At 43.6% G+C, this 18641-nt stretch overlaps 1 protein-coding gene across 5 annotated transcripts in view; it reads left to right on the top strand.

The window, feature by feature from the left end:
* Nucleotides 1-18641, top strand: part of GTF2E2 (general transcription factor IIE subunit 2) — a 44263-nt gene that overhangs the window by 14637 nt on the left and 10985 nt on the right. For 4 of the 5 annotated variants that reach the window (XM_074905259.1, XM_074905258.1, XM_074905255.1 and 1 more), the window contains exons 4-8: nucleotides 5696-5803; nucleotides 7639-7821; nucleotides 8272-8365; nucleotides 16410-16525; nucleotides 17554-17812. In XM_074905259.1, the coding sequence (XP_074761360.1) occupies nucleotides 5696-5803; nucleotides 7639-7821; nucleotides 8272-8365; nucleotides 16410-16525; nucleotides 17554-17673 (621 nt within the window). In that variant the 3' untranslated portion in view covers nucleotides 17674-17812. Of the gene's footprint in view, nucleotides 1-5695; nucleotides 5804-7638; nucleotides 7822-8271; nucleotides 8366-16409; nucleotides 16526-17553; nucleotides 18402-18641 lie in introns of those variants that run through there. The other variant, XM_074905256.1, reaches the window with a different exon arrangement.

The following is an 18641-nucleotide window of genomic DNA, read 5'->3' as shown; positions in this document are numbered from 1 at the left end:
TGGAAAGTGGCTTGGTGAGCACCCCAGCCAGCTCCTTCAGCACCCTCGGGTGTATCCCGTCTGGTCCCATAGACTTGTGTGTGTCTCTGTGATGCAGTACATCACTGACTGTCTCCTCCTGGAATGTGGGGGGTCATTCTCCCAGTCTCTGTCTTCTGGCTGAGGAGGCTGGATTCCTTCAGTACAACTGGTCTTGCTATTAAAGTACTGAGGCAAAGAAGGCATTAAGCACCTCAGCCTTTTCCTCATCACTTGTTACCATGTTTCCTCCTGCATCTAGCAGGGGATGGAGGCTCTCCCTGGTCTTTCTTTGGCTGTTCACATACTTACAGAAACATTTCTTGTTGTCCTTGACTGCTTAAGCCAGATTAATTTCCAGCTAGGCTTTAGACCTCTTTGATTTCCACCCTGCATAGCCTCACAGCATCTTTGTAATCACTGTGAGTGGCTAGCCCCTTCTTCCAAAAGCCTTAAACTCTCCTTTTCTCCCTGAGTTGCAGCCAAAGCTCCCTGTTTATCCAGGGTGGTCTTTTCTGGTGCCGGTTTCTCTTCCAGCACCTGGGGACCGACTGCTCCTGAGCCATTAACACTTCCTTCTTAAAGAGCGTCCAGCCTTCCTGGACCCCTATACCCTTCAGGACTGTCTCCCAAGGGATCCTGTCAAGCAGGTGCCCAAACAAGACAAAGTCAGCCCTTTGGAAGTACAGTATGTCAGTTCTGCTGTCACCTCTTCTGGCCTCTCTAAGAGTAGAGAACTCTTATTATTTCATGATTGCTGTGCCCTAGTCGGCCTCCAACCGCCACATCATCCACCAGTCCCTCTCTGTTCACAAAGAGGAGGTCCAGCAGGGCACCTTCTCTGGTTGGTTCTCTCACCAGCTGTGTCAGGAAGTTGTCTGTCACACATTGCAGAAATCTCTGGGACTGGTCCAGCTCTGCTGTTGTATTTTCAGCAGATGTCTGGGAAGTTAAAGTCACCCACAAGAAGAAGGGCAAGCGATCGTGAGATTTCTCCTAAATGCCTATAGCATATTTCATCCACTTCGCTGTCCTGGGTGGGTGGCCTATAGTGGACTCCCACTACATCATCTGCCCTGATTCTAACGCCAAGACACTCCACCCTGTCTTCACCACACTTGTACTCAAAGCAATCATAACAGTCCCTAACATACAGCGCCACCCCACCACCTCTCCTTCCTTGTCTGTCCCTCCTAAAGAGCTTGTAGCCATCAATTGGCACACTCCAGTCATGGGAGACAACCCACCATGTTTCTGTAATAGCCACTACATCATAATTTTCCTTTTGCATCACGGCTTCAAGCACCTCATGTTTCTTACCCATACTGTGTGCGTTGGTATAGATGCACTTCAGATGGGCTGATGTTTTGTCCTCTTCCCCCTTCAGATCTAGTCTAAAGCTCTGTCAATGAGCCCAGCTAACTCCTGCCCCAAGATCCTCTTCCCCCTCTGGGACAGGTGCATCCCATCTCTAATGCCAAAAGGTCTGGTGCCCTCTATACCAACCCATGATTGAAGAATCCAAAGCCCTGACAGTAACACCAGTCTTGGAGCCACAAGTTCATCTGTTGAGTTCTCCGATATTGTTCTTCATCCATCCCCCCAACTGAAGGGATGGAGGAGAACACAATTTGTGCCCCCGACCCCTTAAGCAGTTTCTCCAAGGACCTGAAATCTCTCTTTATTGCTTTAGGCCTTCTCCTGATAATGTCATCACTACCTATCTGAAAAACCAGGAGAGGGCAGTAGTCCTTGGGTCTCACTAGAGCAGGGAGTTTTGCTGTGAGGTCCTTTACGCGGGCCCCAAGGGAGGCAGCAGAATTCCCTTTGGAGTGGGCCTGGTCTGCATATGGGGCATTCAACACCCCTCAGAATCGAGTCACCCACTACAATGACTCTTCTGGGGTTCTTTTTAGAACTGGTTTTAATACCTGGCCCAGAACCACCTAGCCTTCATGGACTTTTGTCTTCCTCTTCGTTTGTCTCATTTTCTTCCTCCTTCTCTTCTTCATTCAAAAGTTCCAGGGTCCCGAATCTGTTGTGAAGAGACACCATGGAGGGTGAGGGAGGTTGGGAGAGGATTTTCCTGCCTCCATGAGCAGACACCTGTTTCCAGGCTCCCTCGTCTCTTAGGGCCCCTCCTTCTGCCTGGTAGCAAGAGGATGAGGGATTACCTGCCTCGTTTGGAGCCTCCATTTGCTCCTGTTGCTTCATGGGTGCCAAGGTGCTACTCCATCAATCAATCTCCCTTTCACCCTCCCTAATACTTCTTAATCTTGTGACCTCTTCTTTGAGTTCCGCCACCAGACTGAGCAGGTCATCCAGCTGATCACAGTGCACACAAGCGTCGCAGCAGCCCGGGACCTGGACCGCTGCATGTTTGTGTGGCAGCTCCGTCTGGGTCACCACGTTCTTTCTGGTGGTGGTTTTGATGCAAATGGAGACCATGGTTCAGTCTACTCATGGAGGACATTAAGATGAAACTAGCTCAGATGAGTTCTAGACCCAGATGGACTGCTCCCTGCGCAAACTGACACACCACAACCTTCTGATGCGCCACACCTTGTTTGCTCGCCTTGTTCACCATGCTCCGGGTCGCTCGTGCTCGTGCTCCCTGGGGGCTGCTCTTGTATGTGAGGGGCGTGGGGCACCATTACTCCGGTCTCCACACACTCTGAGTCCCCGCTGCCCTTGTTCGCAGCTCACACTTCCCGCTCAGGGGGGAGGCGACTGGAGCAGGTCCATATCATTCTTCTGTTGGGGGCCCCACAGCTGGACACAGCACTGCAGGTGGAGTCTCACAAGAGTGGAGTAGAGGGGGAGTATCCCCTCCCTTGACCTGTTGGTCACACTTCTCTTAATGCAGCCCAGGATACAGTTGACTTTCTGGGCTGCAGGTGCACATTGCTGGCTCATAGTTTTCCATCCACTACCACCCCCAAGTCCTTCTCCACAGGGTTGCTCTCAATGCACTCATGGCCCAGCCTGTTTTTGTGCTTGGAATTGCCTCAGTCCATGTTCAGGACCTTGCACTTGGCCGTGTTGAACTTCATGAGGTTTGTGCAGGCCCGCTACTCAAGTGTGTCAGGGTCCCTCTAGATGGCATCCCTTCCCTCCAGCATGTCGACCGTACCACACAGCTTGGTGTCACTGGAAAACTTGCTGAGGGTGCACTCAATCCCACTGTCCATGTTTCCAACAAAGGTGTTTAACAGTGCTGGTCCCAGCACCAACCCATGAGGAACATCACTCATCACCATTCTCCACTTGGACATCAAGCTGTTGACTGCAACTCTTTGAGGGCAAACATCCAGCCAATTCCTTATCCACCAAGTGGTCAATCCGTCAAATCCATGTCTCTCTAATTTAGAGCCAAGGATGTCATGCAGGATAGTGTCAGATGCTTTGCACAAGTCGAGGTAGATGACATCGCTTGCTCTTCCCTTATCCACCAGTGCTGTAACCCCATCGTAGAAAGCCACCAAATTCGTCAGGCACAATTTGCCCTTAGTGAAGCCATATTGGCTGTCACCAATCACTTCTTTTTTTTTCATGTGCCCCACCATATTTTCCAGGAGGATCTGCTCCATGATCTCACCAGGCACAGAGGTGAGACTGGCTAGCCTGTAGTTCACTGGGTCTTCTTTATTTTCCTTTTTAAAAATAGGGGTTGCGTTTCCCCTCTTCCAGTCAGCGGACACTTCACCAGCCTGCCACAATTTCTCAAATATGATGGATAGTGGCTCAGCCGCTTCATCCACCACTTACCTTGACCCATGGATGCATCTCATCAGGTTCCTTAGATGGTCTTAAACCTGATCTCCTACAGTGGGCAGTTCCTCATTCTCCTAGTACCTGCCTTTGCCTTCTGTGTCTTGGGCAGTGTGTCTAGAGCCCTTGCCAGTGAAGATTTGGGCAAAAATGTCGTTGAGTACCTCAGCCTTCTCCATATCCCAGATAACCAAGTCTCTTCTTTCTTTTTGGAGAGGGCCCACATTTTTGCTAGTGTTCCTTTTATCACTGACATAGCTATAGAAGCTTTTCTCATTGCCCTTGATGTTCCTCACCAGATTTAATTCTATCAGGGCTTTGGCCTTCCTAACTTGATCCCGGAGTACTTGAACAGTTTCTCTATATTCCTCCCAGGCTACCTACTCTTGCTTCCACCCTCTGCAGGCTTCCTTTTTATGTTTGACTTTGTCCAGGAGGTTCTTGTTCATCCATCCAGGCCTCCTGGCATTCTTACCTGACTTCCTCTTTGTTGGGATGCATTGCTCCTGAGCTTGGAGGAGGTGATCCTTGAATATTAACCAGCTTTCTTGGGCCCCTCTTCCCTCCAGGGCTTTATCCCATGCTACTCTAACAAGCAGATCCCTGAAGAGGCCAAGGTCTACTCTCCTGAAGTCCAGGGTAACGAGCTTGCTGTGCACCCACCTCGCTGCCCTAAGGATCTTGAACTCTTGAACTACCATTTCATGGTCACTGCAGCCAAGGCTGCCCTTGAGCTTTACACTCCCCACCAGCCCTTCCTTGTTGGTGAGAACAAGATCCAGCCTAGCACCTCTCCTCGTTGGCTCCTCTATCACTCAGAGAAGGAAGCTACCATCAATGCATCCCAGGAACCTCCTGGATGGCTTATGTGCTGCTGTGTTGTCCCTCCAATAGATATAAGGATGGTTGAAGTCCACCATGAGGACCAGGGCTTGTGAATGTGAGGCTGCTCCTATCTGTGTATAGAGGACCTCATCTGATGGGTCCTTCTGGTTGGTTGGTCTGTAGCAGACCCCCACTATAACACTTCCTGTCCCTGCCCTCCCTTTAATCCTGACCCATAAGCTTTTGGTTGGCTCCTCACCCATCCCCAGACAGAGCTCCATGCACTCTAGCTGGTCAGTGACATATAGGGTGACCGCCCCACCCCTCCTCATCTCCCCTGCTTGTCATTCCTAAAGACCCTGTATCCTTCCATTTCAACACTCCAGTCATAGGAGACATCCCACCACATCTCCATGATGCCAATAAGATCGTAGCCCTGCAGGTGTGTGGACGTCTCTGGCTCCTCTTTGTTTATTCCCCATGCTACATGTGTTTGCTTAGAGGCATTTGAGTCGGGCCCCTATGAAGCTGATTTACTGCCTGGAATTCCTTTGTGCTGCTCTTTAAGTGATCTCCTGCTGAGCTGCGATCCCTCTCCAGGCTCTGGGCATCTATTGCTGGCACTGGTGTCAAGCTGGTGGGATGAATTGAGGTTCCCCTCCACCAGCAAGAAACTGCTTGTTAAATTCAAAATGCTTTACTAAGCAAAACAGTCAGCATATTGTTCCATTGCTGAAATCCTAATTATTCCAGGTCACTTTAAAACCAGGGCAATGTTTTTTATTTGCAGTAGATACGGGAATTGCAAGATGCTCTCAGCTTTTAGGCTTCATGAGCTATTTATCAAAATGTGTAATTTGGTGCTTGATGGATGACTTTGACATCAGTATTGGCTGGTAATAATTTATTTCTTCATATTCTCAAAACCCCTAAATTGAAACTCATATGCTATGTGTACTGTGTCTGTCCTGGTTTTGCAAAAGTTGTTTTGTCATCACATTATACCAGTTTTAGTTACTTTATGATAATTGAGTTGTTGAATAAAGTTCAGAACTCTAATAGATCCTATTTACTTTCCCAGACTCGACATCAGCGTGGTGATACACATCCATTAACCCTAGAAGAGATTTTGGATGAAACACAGCATTTAGATATTGGACTCAAACAGAAACAATGGTTAATGAGTGAGGTAAAGAAAACATAGGTCTAGATTTTAATTAGAGATAAAGGATTATGATAAACCTGAATTATACATGTTTATTTAATTACAAGCTCTATAAATATATAATCCTCCCTTTAAGAAACTGCATTGATTCACATGTCTGTCTGTTTTGTACCTCCTGCTGTTGAGGTAACTGTGAAATGAAAGCCATTCTGACATTTTTAAGGACTTGTTAGAATTGTTACACAGAGGGTATCTTTTATGTTATTAGTTATTGTGTATTTAGTTATTAGTTAAAAATAGTTATTTCATTACTAATTCTATATAAACAAGATGTTTTTCTTAGGGAATTTATTTTCTAAAAAATTTCAAGCAGAGAGCTCATCCAGTATCGAGGATGTTAAACTAAATAAACCAAAGGAGTATGGCACAAAATTCATAGGCTTATGGTTCTTTGTTACTTACTGAAATAAAGAATTCTGATGTGAAATTTATGTCTGAAATTGTGGGGTAATAGATTTGCAAATTCCACTGCTGGAGTTCATTAGTCTAACTCTATATGCTAGGTTTCATTGTTACAGATTCACCATAACTTGCCACCATACTCATCTTCATGCTTAATTGATCTGAATGTCTTAATGGAATTTAAAGATTAATAAATCAACAAAATCTGTTTTCAGTATTTATATTTGATTGGCGTACCTGGTTTCACTCATATCTTATTTTAAATCCTCGTAACAGGATGGTAAAGGCTGTTGAGACATGGGAAAAAAAATCTCTGCGTAGTAAAACTAGGATGGTTTTAAGTAATACAGCCAGTCACGTTCCTTTGCTGTACCAGTACTAATATTCTGGGGTATGGAAACTTCTAATCCGGCAGTGTTGGTTGTGATGGAAGCTTAACTTTGCTGAAGTCCTTTTGAAAAGTAGCTCCAGGTTGTTTCCATAATGAACCAGAATATCAAGATGGAATGAAAAAGGTCCTCCCAAGAAATATGTATAAAATTGTCACTGAATTGTTACTGGATGAGAAAAGGTGAACAATACCCTGCAGCACCAAAGTTAGTTACCTTCTCTGTTACAGTTTTTTTCTCCCTCCTTTCTTCTTTCTGTGTCTCTTCTCTTTCTCCTTTCAGGGTCAGGCTGGCATCTGCAGAAGAAACTAAGTAGAGTTGCCCTCTGTTACAGGTGAACATCCATTGTGATACTGGCTGCACAACATCCATTGTGATACTGGCTGCACAGCAGAACTGATTTGGAGCATATCTTAAATAGTTTCAGTTGTCCATGAACTTCTGGCCAGCCTCACTCTGAAGCTGGCATCATCAGTAAAATCCTACTGTGTAGGGAGGTCTGCTCTTCTCAATTTCTTCTACAGCTGCTGGTGCCAACTGACAGCAGTTGGGGTAGACTGACTCCTGTTTTATTCATCCCAGGTTAATGCCTTTCACGTTCGTAACATCCATATGACCTGAGCCTGATATGCTGCGTTGTGCGTTTGCACTTTATATTCAGCCAAAGCACACTTTTTTGTGTTTCCTCTTCTTTTTATTTTCATTCCTTTCTCAAAAAGGAACACATGCGGCTTTCTGCCATAAGAGGTTACATGGACCTTCGAGCCCAAAGGCATTAAGTGAATGATGTTAAGCCTTCTTTGGTGCTTTCTGCTTTATGTTGTGGTGAATTATGCCTAGGCTGGTAGATCTAGGATCCAAGGATTTAAAATCCATTTCAGACTCAAACCTCCAAATGGGCAGCTGTAATGTGTGGCTGATATGCTCTAACTGCTTTCGAGCGCACTAGGAAAAGACGTATTAGCATGTGCTCTTTTTAAAGGTTTAAAATTTATGTCCCTATTACAGGCTCTAGTCAACAATCCGAAAATAGAAGTTGTAGATGGGAAGTATGCTTTCAAACCCAAGTACAACTTGAAAGATAAAAAGGCTCTGCTCAGACTCTTGGACAAGCATGACCAACGAGGGCTGGGAGGAATCCTTTTAGAAGATATTGAGGAAGGGCTACCCAATGCACAGAAAGCTATAAAGGTGAGTAGCACATGTCTGTGGTTCAGCGAACCCATTCCGGTTAGCTTCTTAAAGGGGATGCAGAGGCTAAGGGAGAGTTTTCTCGTGAGTTAAACAACTGTTTCAGAAGATAATGTTGCACCTTTTTCTGTATTTCATCCTTTATTTTCTGCTTTGGCCTGATGTCTCAGCACAGCTGTCAAAGCTCTTTCTCACAAAACACTCTTGATCTCTCACATTCCATCTGTAGGCATTTGGTTCTGCTTTTATACCTTGATCTCAGTCCTCTGTATCTCATCTGTGATTTATTACTTGTTGTCAGTGTCCACTTTGGATGCTTTTCATTGCCAGTTACTTTGCTGCTTCTCTAGTGCTTTTTGTAGCACAAGATCTGGGTCTGTTGTTCAAGCTGGAATCCTTATTGTTGGAAGTGAAGTGATTTTGAGGTGTTCTTTTGCATTTGTTTTCAAGGCTTTAGGGGACCAGATCATCTTTGTTAATCGCCCTGATAAGAAGAAAATTCTCTTCTACAATGACAAGAGCTGTCAGTTTACTGTGGATGAAGGTAGGTGTTTGTTTATATATCTTGCTGTGATAGTTGATTTGAATTCATCTTAAGCACCTATATATATAAGCAGTCTTAAGGTATAGGAGTCTTTTAAGGTGGTAATGAAATATTAGGTATATCCAGATGTGGGGAGAATGGTTGACATCAACATGAGGCTAACAAGACTAATGAGTGAGTTCAGGGGTAACATCCTCTGTTTTATAGTAGATACACTAGACTGTGGCACCAGGAATCCAGCAATTCTCAAGTGTAGCAGTACAGACTAAAAATCAGTTGACTGTGACTAAAATGGCATCTAACATTTTGCATACAAAAAACCCCTAAAAGAATGGCTTCTCGGTGCAAGTTTGTTGGGTGGTTTTTTTACAGTTTATTAGTCATGTGCCTTTTATTGGTGTATACATAAGAAGCCACAAATGGAATAGAAGGAGGAAGCAAAAAGGGAAGAGATATGAGCAGAAGTCCTGAGAAGGGGTAGTTTACAACTGGGAGGAGAGCAGCGCAGTTGTGGGGTAGTGCTGTTGCCTAGAGCTGGAGAGGATTTGGGACTTCAAAAGTTCAGTATGTGTTTTCTGTCTAACAGGTAGTGCTAAAATCCTCTGGTGCAATGTGGCTGTTTATCCACAGAATTAATTACACAAACTGGGGTGTGTTCCAGTAATGACATTTATGCCAGCATCAGATGCCTGTAAGTAGAGAAAGGAGAAGGCCATCTGTGTCAAAAGATCTTATTTTAAATGACTCAACAACACTGAACGCTTTCTGTTGTTAACATAATTGTTCTTGTAACATGCCACATAAAGCCATCTTACCATATCACATTATGGTTAAAAAAAAGGGAAGAGTTTTGATAGAAACTTGGAACTGCTCTACTTACAGGACCATAGGACAAAGAATAAAGCCCTTTTTTTCTTTGACTAGCTCAGAGAGACTCTTTATTTTCAATAGAATTAAGCTACTGGAAATGTGTATCATTAACTTATTTGTTATGTATCACGCTTGTACTCAGTAATAATAGCTTTCTTCCACAGAGATAATTAAGTAGATGTGACATGTACAGCATTTAAAAATACAAAAATTGTTTCAAAATATTGAAGTGAATCTCTTTTTAAACCATAATTTCTGTCATTTCTTGGTAGTGGCAGTCAGAACTATATGTGAAATGCAGAATAATAAGCCTTTAGTCTGCATTCACTGGGGAATTTCTAACCTTCCAAATGCCTGTGGCCAAAACATTTAGAAATCAGTGCTGTTGCAGTAACTGTTAAGACAAAGCTTTTAAGTTTTTTAGCAGCTACTGTTTGTATTACAGTCATGATTGCTGGTCATTTCTTCTTGCACATTTTTTTCCAGATAACTGGCACCCAACCATCCGAAAAGAGGTATCAGGGGGAGATCACTACCTGTTGCTCTTAGCTTGTAATAGCCCCAGGATTAACTGTGGCATTTAATAAAAGAGCCCATTTTATTGAGATGTAGCAAGAGACATCTGCCAACTCTTCATCATGTAGTCAGTATAAATCCAAGGTGTTCATACATAATACATAATGCTTTAGCACACCCAGCACTGCTCTGTGTTTAAGAACAAGTAGGACAGGCTATTGCTATGAAAGGAGGGAAGGGGTTAAAAAAAAAAAAAAAAAGCCAGTCTAAAACCCCTTGAAACAAAACGTTTAAGCCGTTTGACTCAATCTCATGATGAAGGCAGAGATTTAGGCCTGCAGTGTCTAAAGGAGGGATTGCTTAGTGTGCAGTGTGTTTGTAGTTCAAGGTGGCTTTGCTTTCTTTCATCCGCAGGTGGCAGCATGTTCCTATCTGATCAAACAGGTTGGCGTTTTTTTTGGGTTTGTTTTTTTTTTTGTTCCTGCTGGTTTTGGTTTTTCTTTTGGTACGGTTGATAATGCTTTGTTCTGAGAGGGCATAAGAATACTTTCTCTTTTGTGCATTTTATGATCTGCCTGCATATGCCACAACTCTGAAAACATCCCTGAGTGGGTTCACTTACTTATTGCAGCTGGAACAGGTCCTTTTTCCAACCATGTTATCTTGTGATGAAGAAAACCTATCCTTCCTGAGCAGTTTTGCTTTACAATTCTTTCCAGAGCACCAGAAGCGTGTCTCTTAGGGAGTCATTGGCAGAATTGTCTGCATACAGGATGAGTTATGACACGTTTCTGCGTTAGCAGTGCTATTTCAGCTCATTATCTCCAGCAACATTAAAAGGAAGTTTTTAGAAGACTGCAAAATAAGCCTTGAAGTGTTGTCAGACTCTTTGATCTAGCAGCTGATGACAGTTCAAAATATGTTTCTAGTTTAATGTTTATCCTTAGAAATAAGAGCTCTGTGCTCCTTAGCACGTGATTCTGCCATATGACACTCTCCAGTTTCAAACGTGTGTTGGTTGGGAGTAACATCCTCTGAAAGTTAGGTGTCCTCTCCCATCACTTTCTGAGCGCCATCAGTAGTCAGTAAAGAAAGAGGAACTGCCAGGGCAATTTGGAGCTTGCAGTCTAAAGTAGTGTGAGGAACTGCTTTCTGGCAGTGCCTACCTCTGCCCTTGCTGCAGTTGTTTTGATGGCTGAACAAGCTTTTGTTTCTCCCCTTTTGAAAATAAATCCCAAGGTACTGCAGCAGTGATGCAGTACCTATATATCGTGATCTCAAGGGTACTGGAGAAGGTTTTCGCAGTAAGGAGCAGCTTTTGTTCTTCCTTTTATGTGATTAGCCAAGGAAGGTTCAGATTGCATGTGTTCCTTCTTGACTTCCTGACTAATTAATCTTCTGTCAGTAGTGTGTAGCTGAAAGCGTTTATAAAAGCCGGGCTAGATTTCAGGTGCTTCAGCCAAGGAAAGCACTGCTTTTTTGTGCTGGGGCTAAGCACTTTGCATGTGAACCAAGCTTTCACCCTGTGCGGCTGAATGCTGAAAGGCCGGTCTGATTGCTTAACTGTTGGAGATGCTATCTTTCACATCTGAATGCAATATAGGAAGTATTCTAATGCCTAGAAAGTTCAGATGCTTAATTATACATGTTTTTAATGTTCTTCCTAAGCACCTTTGAAGAGATTTAAAGAATGGCCAAAGCCTCTTAAATTTAACAGTATAAAAATTGCTTGGGATCAGCGTGATTTATGGCTCTGGCTTTGAATTCCAAGGTGGTTCAGGGGGCAGTACAGACTTAATATCAAAGCACCTTTTCTTTCTGGTGTAAATCTAGTACTGTGTTCCCTGGCACTATTAGGAAGCAGAACTCCATCTTCCCCACTACTTGGTTGTTTCTTCTCTTCTGCCCTGTTATTGTCTGTTGTTGTCCTGTGCTCAGCTCAATGAAGATTTTTAAACTGCTTTTAATATGTGGCAGATTTTATTACCAGTGTGATATAGCAGTTTATCTCCAGAAGCCATCTCAACCTTTTTGCAAGAGCAGGTGAGGCAGTTAGAAGTGCAGGATGAGCTGCACTGAAGTCACCATGCAACCATTTATCCATGACTTTGTTCCACAAATGTAAGCATTTATAGAAGGAGAGCATGTTAGTGTAATCACTCAGGGAATGTCAGTGCAAATTGGTTTTGTGTATAAGGCACCTCATGATGCAGTAAAGCTGAGGTAACTGTGCATTCTTACCCCTTGGGTATTTTGGAGAAAGAAGGTGTTTGCAAAACCTTTGTTAATGCTGCCCTCTGCTTTGCTGTGTGTAGGTTACTGCTGGTTAAAGCTCATTGCTTTAAGTCTGTGCATGCAGCCATCGTGATGCTGGAGACTTCAGCAAACATCTAAACTGGCCTTTCAATCAGCCCATGGTCCCACTCCTTCCTCTCATTACTTGAAAGACCAGAAGTTAGCTATCTGGAGGAGCAAGGGAGTAGCCTGTGAGTAGTGTTGATTCTGTTCAGGCTTCTGAGTCAGAATATTTTAGTCATGATATTGCATATAGGATTTGTTCATAGTCCAGGCAAGAGACCAAGCGCCTGCCTCAGGTACTGGGATTACAACATTCTGCCTCTTCTGGGGAAGATCTGCACTGGCATCAAGACTTAAAAGCTCTGCTGAAAATGCGCATGTCTCCTTGAGAGTTCACAGCACCTGTGCTTTGGCCAGAAAATCTTTGGAAATTTCTCCTCAGGGGACTTTTTTCTGGGTTCTGTCTTGTCATAGCAGCTGAAGCAGTAGGAGAAATTGTCAGCTTGGCTGAATGCAGCCTGCTGTAGCCAGGTGAAGCCTTACTGTCTTGACTACTGGACAGTTTTTTTCCTTCCGTAGCTATTATACGCCTGTTCTGGCTGATCTATCAAATAGTTTAGTGGCTCTGATAGAGTCTTTCACTTTCACTGTGTTCTGATGGTGTAGAGATCACCTAGTGGTTGATTGGACATGAAGGAGGAAAGTTGAATGTGCTCTCTAATCGTAATGGCTACATGCGCTGCAGGAATGTGTGCATCTGAACTGGTTCTCCGTGCCTGGCTGAAGCAGGCCAGCATGTGGTGAGCTTTCTGCTCCAACAGTCCCCTTACTGCTTCTCACACCAGTACCGAACTCTCTGTGCCCCGTCCACAGAGCAAAAAAAGGCATTGTGAAAAATGGATCTGGTGTATTGAAACCATCGTTCCTAGAGAACGTTCCTAGAGTGCTTTCCATCACTGTTGTCTGCTCTTCAGACACATCAGCTCATCACAGCATTTTTTCTTCCTCCTTCTCCCCGCCCCAGAGACAGACCATCCCACTGGATCCTTCTGCCTGGCCAACCATAGGTGTGGATGCTGCTCCAGAGGTGGTAGAGCACAGTAATCAGGTTGTTGTGTTCCATTTTCTCTGCTCTGACCCCTCTCATGAACTACTGCTTTTAACAAGTGCTGACCCCCTTTTCTTGGAGCCATACAGAAAAGGCTGAGGTGACAGTATTTCAAATTCCTCAAAGAAGCTGGAGAAATCTTTTTCTATCTTGGGTCAAGGGTATAAATTTTGATGTGCACAAATACCACAGCTACAAGTGCAGAGTGTTGTTTCTTAAGAGCTGTAGTTATTGCCAGCTTTTCCCATTGGCTCTCGTATTTCAGAGAGGATGTAGCAATAATTCAGATAGCATATTCCCAAGCTCTAAACTTTCACTAGCTGATAGGGGCATAGTCACTGGAGACTTCTGAATAAATCTGACAGGTTATGTGGAAATGATTCAGTGCCAGCCAGACAGCTGCACTCTTTTTTCAGTTCTTGCATTTAGTTCAGTGTGCGGTGTTACACCAAGTCAGTTTTGTGATGAGATGATAGGTGATTCTCCTTTTCCCTTTAGATGGCACCCTAAATGCAAAGCAACTCTCTATGTTTCCCCACCTTTATCCTGTGCTTTTAGTCCTGAACCAGTCCTTTAACAGCAAGTATTTCTGGGGCTGGGAGGGGATACACTGTGTTGTTGTGACTCCCCCCGCCCCGTTCCTAGACAATGTGAGGTATTTTAATGCCCTACATGGAGCCTCAGCATGAGAAGGTTTATTTGCAGTTGCCACAATCAAAGCAATAGCATTGAAAGCAGCCTGATTTATGAAGGAATTTTTAGATGGAGTTGCAGAAGACTGTATAGTGACTCTGGTGGGGCCAATTAGTGGATTAAATTATCTGTATGTAAAGCCCATTTTAGCTTTACCGTTTTGATTCTTGGTAACTGTTACATTCATATTTCTTGGCCAAGTTTAAAACGTGAATGTGAAGCTGTGATGATGGTATAACCGCTGCATTACAAGAAATGCAAAACTCTGTGGTTAGATATTAACTGTGATCTGTGCATGTTGATCCTTGAAGAGCTGACCATTTATTTTCTAGTGTTTAATTTTTCACTTCTGTTCCCCAGAAGAATGTAGACCAGTTTAACCTTAAGCACCTATCCTCAGCCAGCCTTTTTTTTTTTTTCCATTGGTGCATATTTGTCCATATATCATGAACTCTAATAAGGAGACCCATCATCTGTGTTTGTGGCAGAACATTATACATAAAAGGGACACTGTCATGTAAATGTTCAGAGTTATCAGGTCTCTCATCTGCTGTCTCCCCATGTATATGCGCCTGTTGTATATCTTGGAGGGCTGACCTGCATCTCTTAGCTCCCATGGGAGTCGTCTGTGTGAAGCCAAAGGCAGTATAGCACAACACAACCTCAAAGTGTCTCTAACCAGGATCTGTTTAATAGTCATGCCTTTATGTGTGGCCTTGCCACTTCACATGTGAGGTGCAGAAACATGGGATTTGAAATACGGTTCCTTGCAAAGTGCAATACTGCATTTGCGGACCCACTGCCTGATGGATCTTTCCAAGCACCACAGGGTCTTGGTGTCCAGCTCAGTCTAGCTTGGGTGTTCAGGACCGGGAGGGGACATGCACAGAAAGGAAATAGATTGAAAGAGCGTGTCCTGCTCAGTCTGGAGGATGCAGTAGGACCCTTAATTTGAGTGCTCATCACTGAGAAATCTCTCTTGCATGTTCAGCTTTGATCATAACACAGCCTGCTTCCATCTGCAGCAGTAGGATTAGGTCAGAGATGATCTGTGATAGCAGGCACTGCAAACTATGCTGAAAGCCTGGAATCACACTCAAAATGGATGAGCAGAGGGAGAATGTATTGACTACAGTCAGTCCTTGCATTAAGTTATCTGAAAACTGCAGTCTCAATGATCCCGCTGTGCTGTATAGTCTGAGAAACAAGCTGACTGCTGTCTCCACATAACCAAAAGTGGTGTTTTGACAGGATTTAATTCTCCTCAAAAACACTGCGTTACCAAAAATGAACATTATTGTTCTTTACTGGCAAAATTCCTTTCTTTTCTTTCCTGGAAAGCTTGGACAGCCCCTTATTGTTGGCAATGGGAAGAAAAGGAGAACCTGAGACTTAAAGCGTGTAGGTTCATAGAAAAACAAGATGCATTAGGAAGGGAATTGGTCCAAGTGCAGGAACCCAGTCTGTTATGTACAGTGCCATTTTGTTTCAGCGTGTCTAGAGGCAGTGTATCTGTGGCAGACTGTCACTGGAGTGTTTCATTGCCTGCTGCATAGGACAGCTTCTTAAGCATGCAGAAGTTGTGGTTGTTTTGACAACTGTATACTAAATTTATCTGGAAATAAAGGGAAAAATTTAGTCTTGCGTTGCTATGTGTGCCTCCTGTTTTATTTATAGTTTGTTAGCCAAACCTGCTGACAGGATATATCTAACTTACTGCCTGGGGAATGAAGGGAGGTAGGATTGTACCAGCCGCTGCCTGGAGAAGGCATTCCAGAGGCTCTGTGAAATTTTACATGAGGCAGAAAGTGTGCAGGCAGATGGCAGCTGCTCTAATTAAGACTTACTGTCTCTGTCTTTTTTCCCGCTGCTGTGGCTTTTAAGGTATCTCTCCTCTTTTTAACACCAGAGGAATTTTAGTAATTTATTATCTGTACAGCACGGTATGTATTATATTACAGTGATAAACGAGCTTAAACACACTGAAGTAAATGTCTTGAACCTTCAGTAAATTGGACTATGAGATGACAAGTCTCCCAAGGCAATGGCAGCTGAAGATGTGGAAATGAAGTTTCCATTTATGGTTAAGTACTACCCTTCACCAGGATCTTTTGAACTGAGGCTTATAAAACACGTTGACATTCTACACAGCTATACAGATGCTAGGCAAAAAGAGACTGTAGCAAATTAACATTAAAAGCACAGTGTGCCTGTGGGTGCTCCTGATGCTGGGATGCTGGAGCAAAGTTAGCACAGATGAGAATCAGCTCATCTTCTTCCATTACATGTTAGGGGTGTTTTGTTATTGTTTTGTTGGTTGGGGTTTGGGGTTTTTTCACTTGTGTGAGTTTTTTAGAAGTGCGTTCCGCATTTGGAGTGGGTAAAGGCTGTGCTAACTGGGTGCCTGCTGGCAGCAACCACTGCATCTGTACGGTCATGGACCAACATACCAGAATACTGCAGAGTTTGAAATCAAGCTTGTTTCTTTCCCTTCATTTGGGGGCTTTTCCCAGGGTTTGTTCACTGAGATATAAAATAAGGGTTTGTTTGGTGTTTCAGAATTTCAGAAGCTGTGGAGGAGCATTCCCGTGGATTCTATGGATGAGGAGAAAATTGAAGAGTATCTGAAACGACAGGGTATTTCTTCCATGCAAGAAACTGGACCAAAGAAAATAGTAAGAGATACAAATTACAGACCTTTCTAGGAGATTTCCCCTTCCTGACCCCCCAGTGTTAATGGCAAATCATGTAGGTGAGGTTATGCACAGCTGCTTTGTCTAGCTCATGGGAGTGTGACCGATTTTAAGAAGTTGCAGAAAACAATGCTGTAGCCAGCAGTCAGTGCTTTTATAACTTGTTTGAGCCAGTGTAATCCAAGCAGCATCAAGAAGAGGGCAAATGCCAGAAATCCCTGTGAGCTCTGAAGTGGAAGCTTCTGCTTGAAGCTGTACATTAGGAGTAGAAGAACAGTTACTTTTTCGGGGAGAATGATTTTTTTTTTAAAACTTTTTATTTTCTGATAAACAGTTTTGAAATCCTGATGGGAACTGTGTAATGTGCTTCTCACCACACACACACTGTTCTCCAAGCTGGGTGCAATATGCTTGTGTTTTACTGGGGGGGCAAAATGGCTGCAAGCTCTCCAAAGATGCTTTCTCCCTGGCTTCAAACAATTATTATTTTTTATAACATTTATTTGTATGTGATATACGATGTCTTTTCTCTTTTGCACTTGGCTTCAGACTGTCCTTTCCTGAGAACTTTTCTACCCAGGACTTGTTCTTGGTTTCTGCTTGTCCCTACACTAGATGGTTTAATGCCTGTCTTCATGTAGGCACTCCTCGTGGATTCCTTATAAGCTAAATGTGTCTTGGAGGATATAACTGTGGATAGAATTACGGGGCACGTACCTGCTTCTGTAGCTGTATGGGAGCATTTGGAAATTTCGCTTACAAACGCCAGCTTTACTACTGTGCATGGCTAACGGACTCTGCTCTTTCCCCAGGGTCATCTGCCTGCCTGGATTTGAATTGAATGCTGTTGCTTTTTGCAAAAAACAAGCAAGCACCTTCCCTGCCAGCCCACCCCTGGTTCAAGCAGGGCTCTTCTTCTCATAAGTGATGACTAGCACAGGGTCACACATCAGGTCAGATGTTGCAGCTGGAGGGCAGATCTTTTGACTATTGTTTATTTCTTCTTGTAGGCTCCTATTCAGAGGAGGAAGAAACCAGCTTCTCAGAAGAAACGTCGATTTAAGACTCACAATGACCACTTGGCTGGAGTATTAAAAGATTACTCCGATGTCGTTCCTGGCAAACAGTGACGGGCTGAATTCTGGAGTAAACGTGCATTTTTATACAGGCTTTTTGCCACTCGGGCTCAGTGTCTGCTCGCAGAAAGACTGACTGTATATAGTAATGTGATGTGTTTCCCCCATCCCAGCAACTGCCGAGATGAAACAGGTCAGTTTAAGAGCAAGTATGAACTACTAAATTTAATTTAATTAGCTAATGGGAAATGTGTCTTTAAGTAAGAGGTTCTCACTAGTTGTCTCTTGGCATAGAGTGATAAGTGGTGCTCAGCATGTAATGCAGGAGTTCCTGTTCAGTGCTTAACTCTGCTTTTACATTGCTTAATGGGTATTTACCTGGAATTACTTACAAGGGGCTTTCTAGTACAATTGAATACAGCATTTGTTTTACCTATTTCAGGAAAACCTTTTCCTGAAATCACTGCAGGCAAGTTTCTTTCACAGTCAAATACACCCACGGTTTGTATGCTTCTTCCCTGCCATGGGACTGAGCTTTACTGAACGTCAGTGATATCTGAGGCTCAAACTCAGAAAAAACCCTCTCCTGAACTCCCAGGAGGCTGCAGGATGGCACTGGAGCTGGAGCTTCCTAATGCAAATCAGAAATTGCCCTCGGCGATTTCTTGTCACTGTAGGGGTTGCACGCGTGTTGCACAGTTCTCTATGGACAGGAGGCAAATGAAATGACAGTGTAATACTGAAGCTTTTTTTTTTTAAAGTAATAAATTTACAATGCTGGTTTCCAGTGTTACTTCCTTAAAGAATGAGAGAATCAAAATCTTTCATGCTTGCTGCGTTTTCCTTTTCAAAGAGGTAGAGGAATCTTTATATTTTTTATATTTTTATCTTCTCAGTGACCTGTTGTTCTGGGCTAACACTCATCTTTTTATCATTCTTTGTTGGGGAGGGGGGAGGAACCACCTTAAATGAAAGCTCCCTGTAGATGCCTGATGTTCTGTGCAGTACAGACCAACATGGAA

Source organism: Athene noctua, chromosome 4 (genome assembly GCF_965140245.1).
Source record: "Athene noctua chromosome 4, bAthNoc1.hap1.1, whole genome shotgun sequence".
NCBI classification, from domain to species: domain Eukaryota; kingdom Metazoa; phylum Chordata; class Aves; order Strigiformes; family Strigidae; genus Athene; species Athene noctua.
This window is presented reverse-complemented; position numbering and strand designations above follow the sequence as displayed.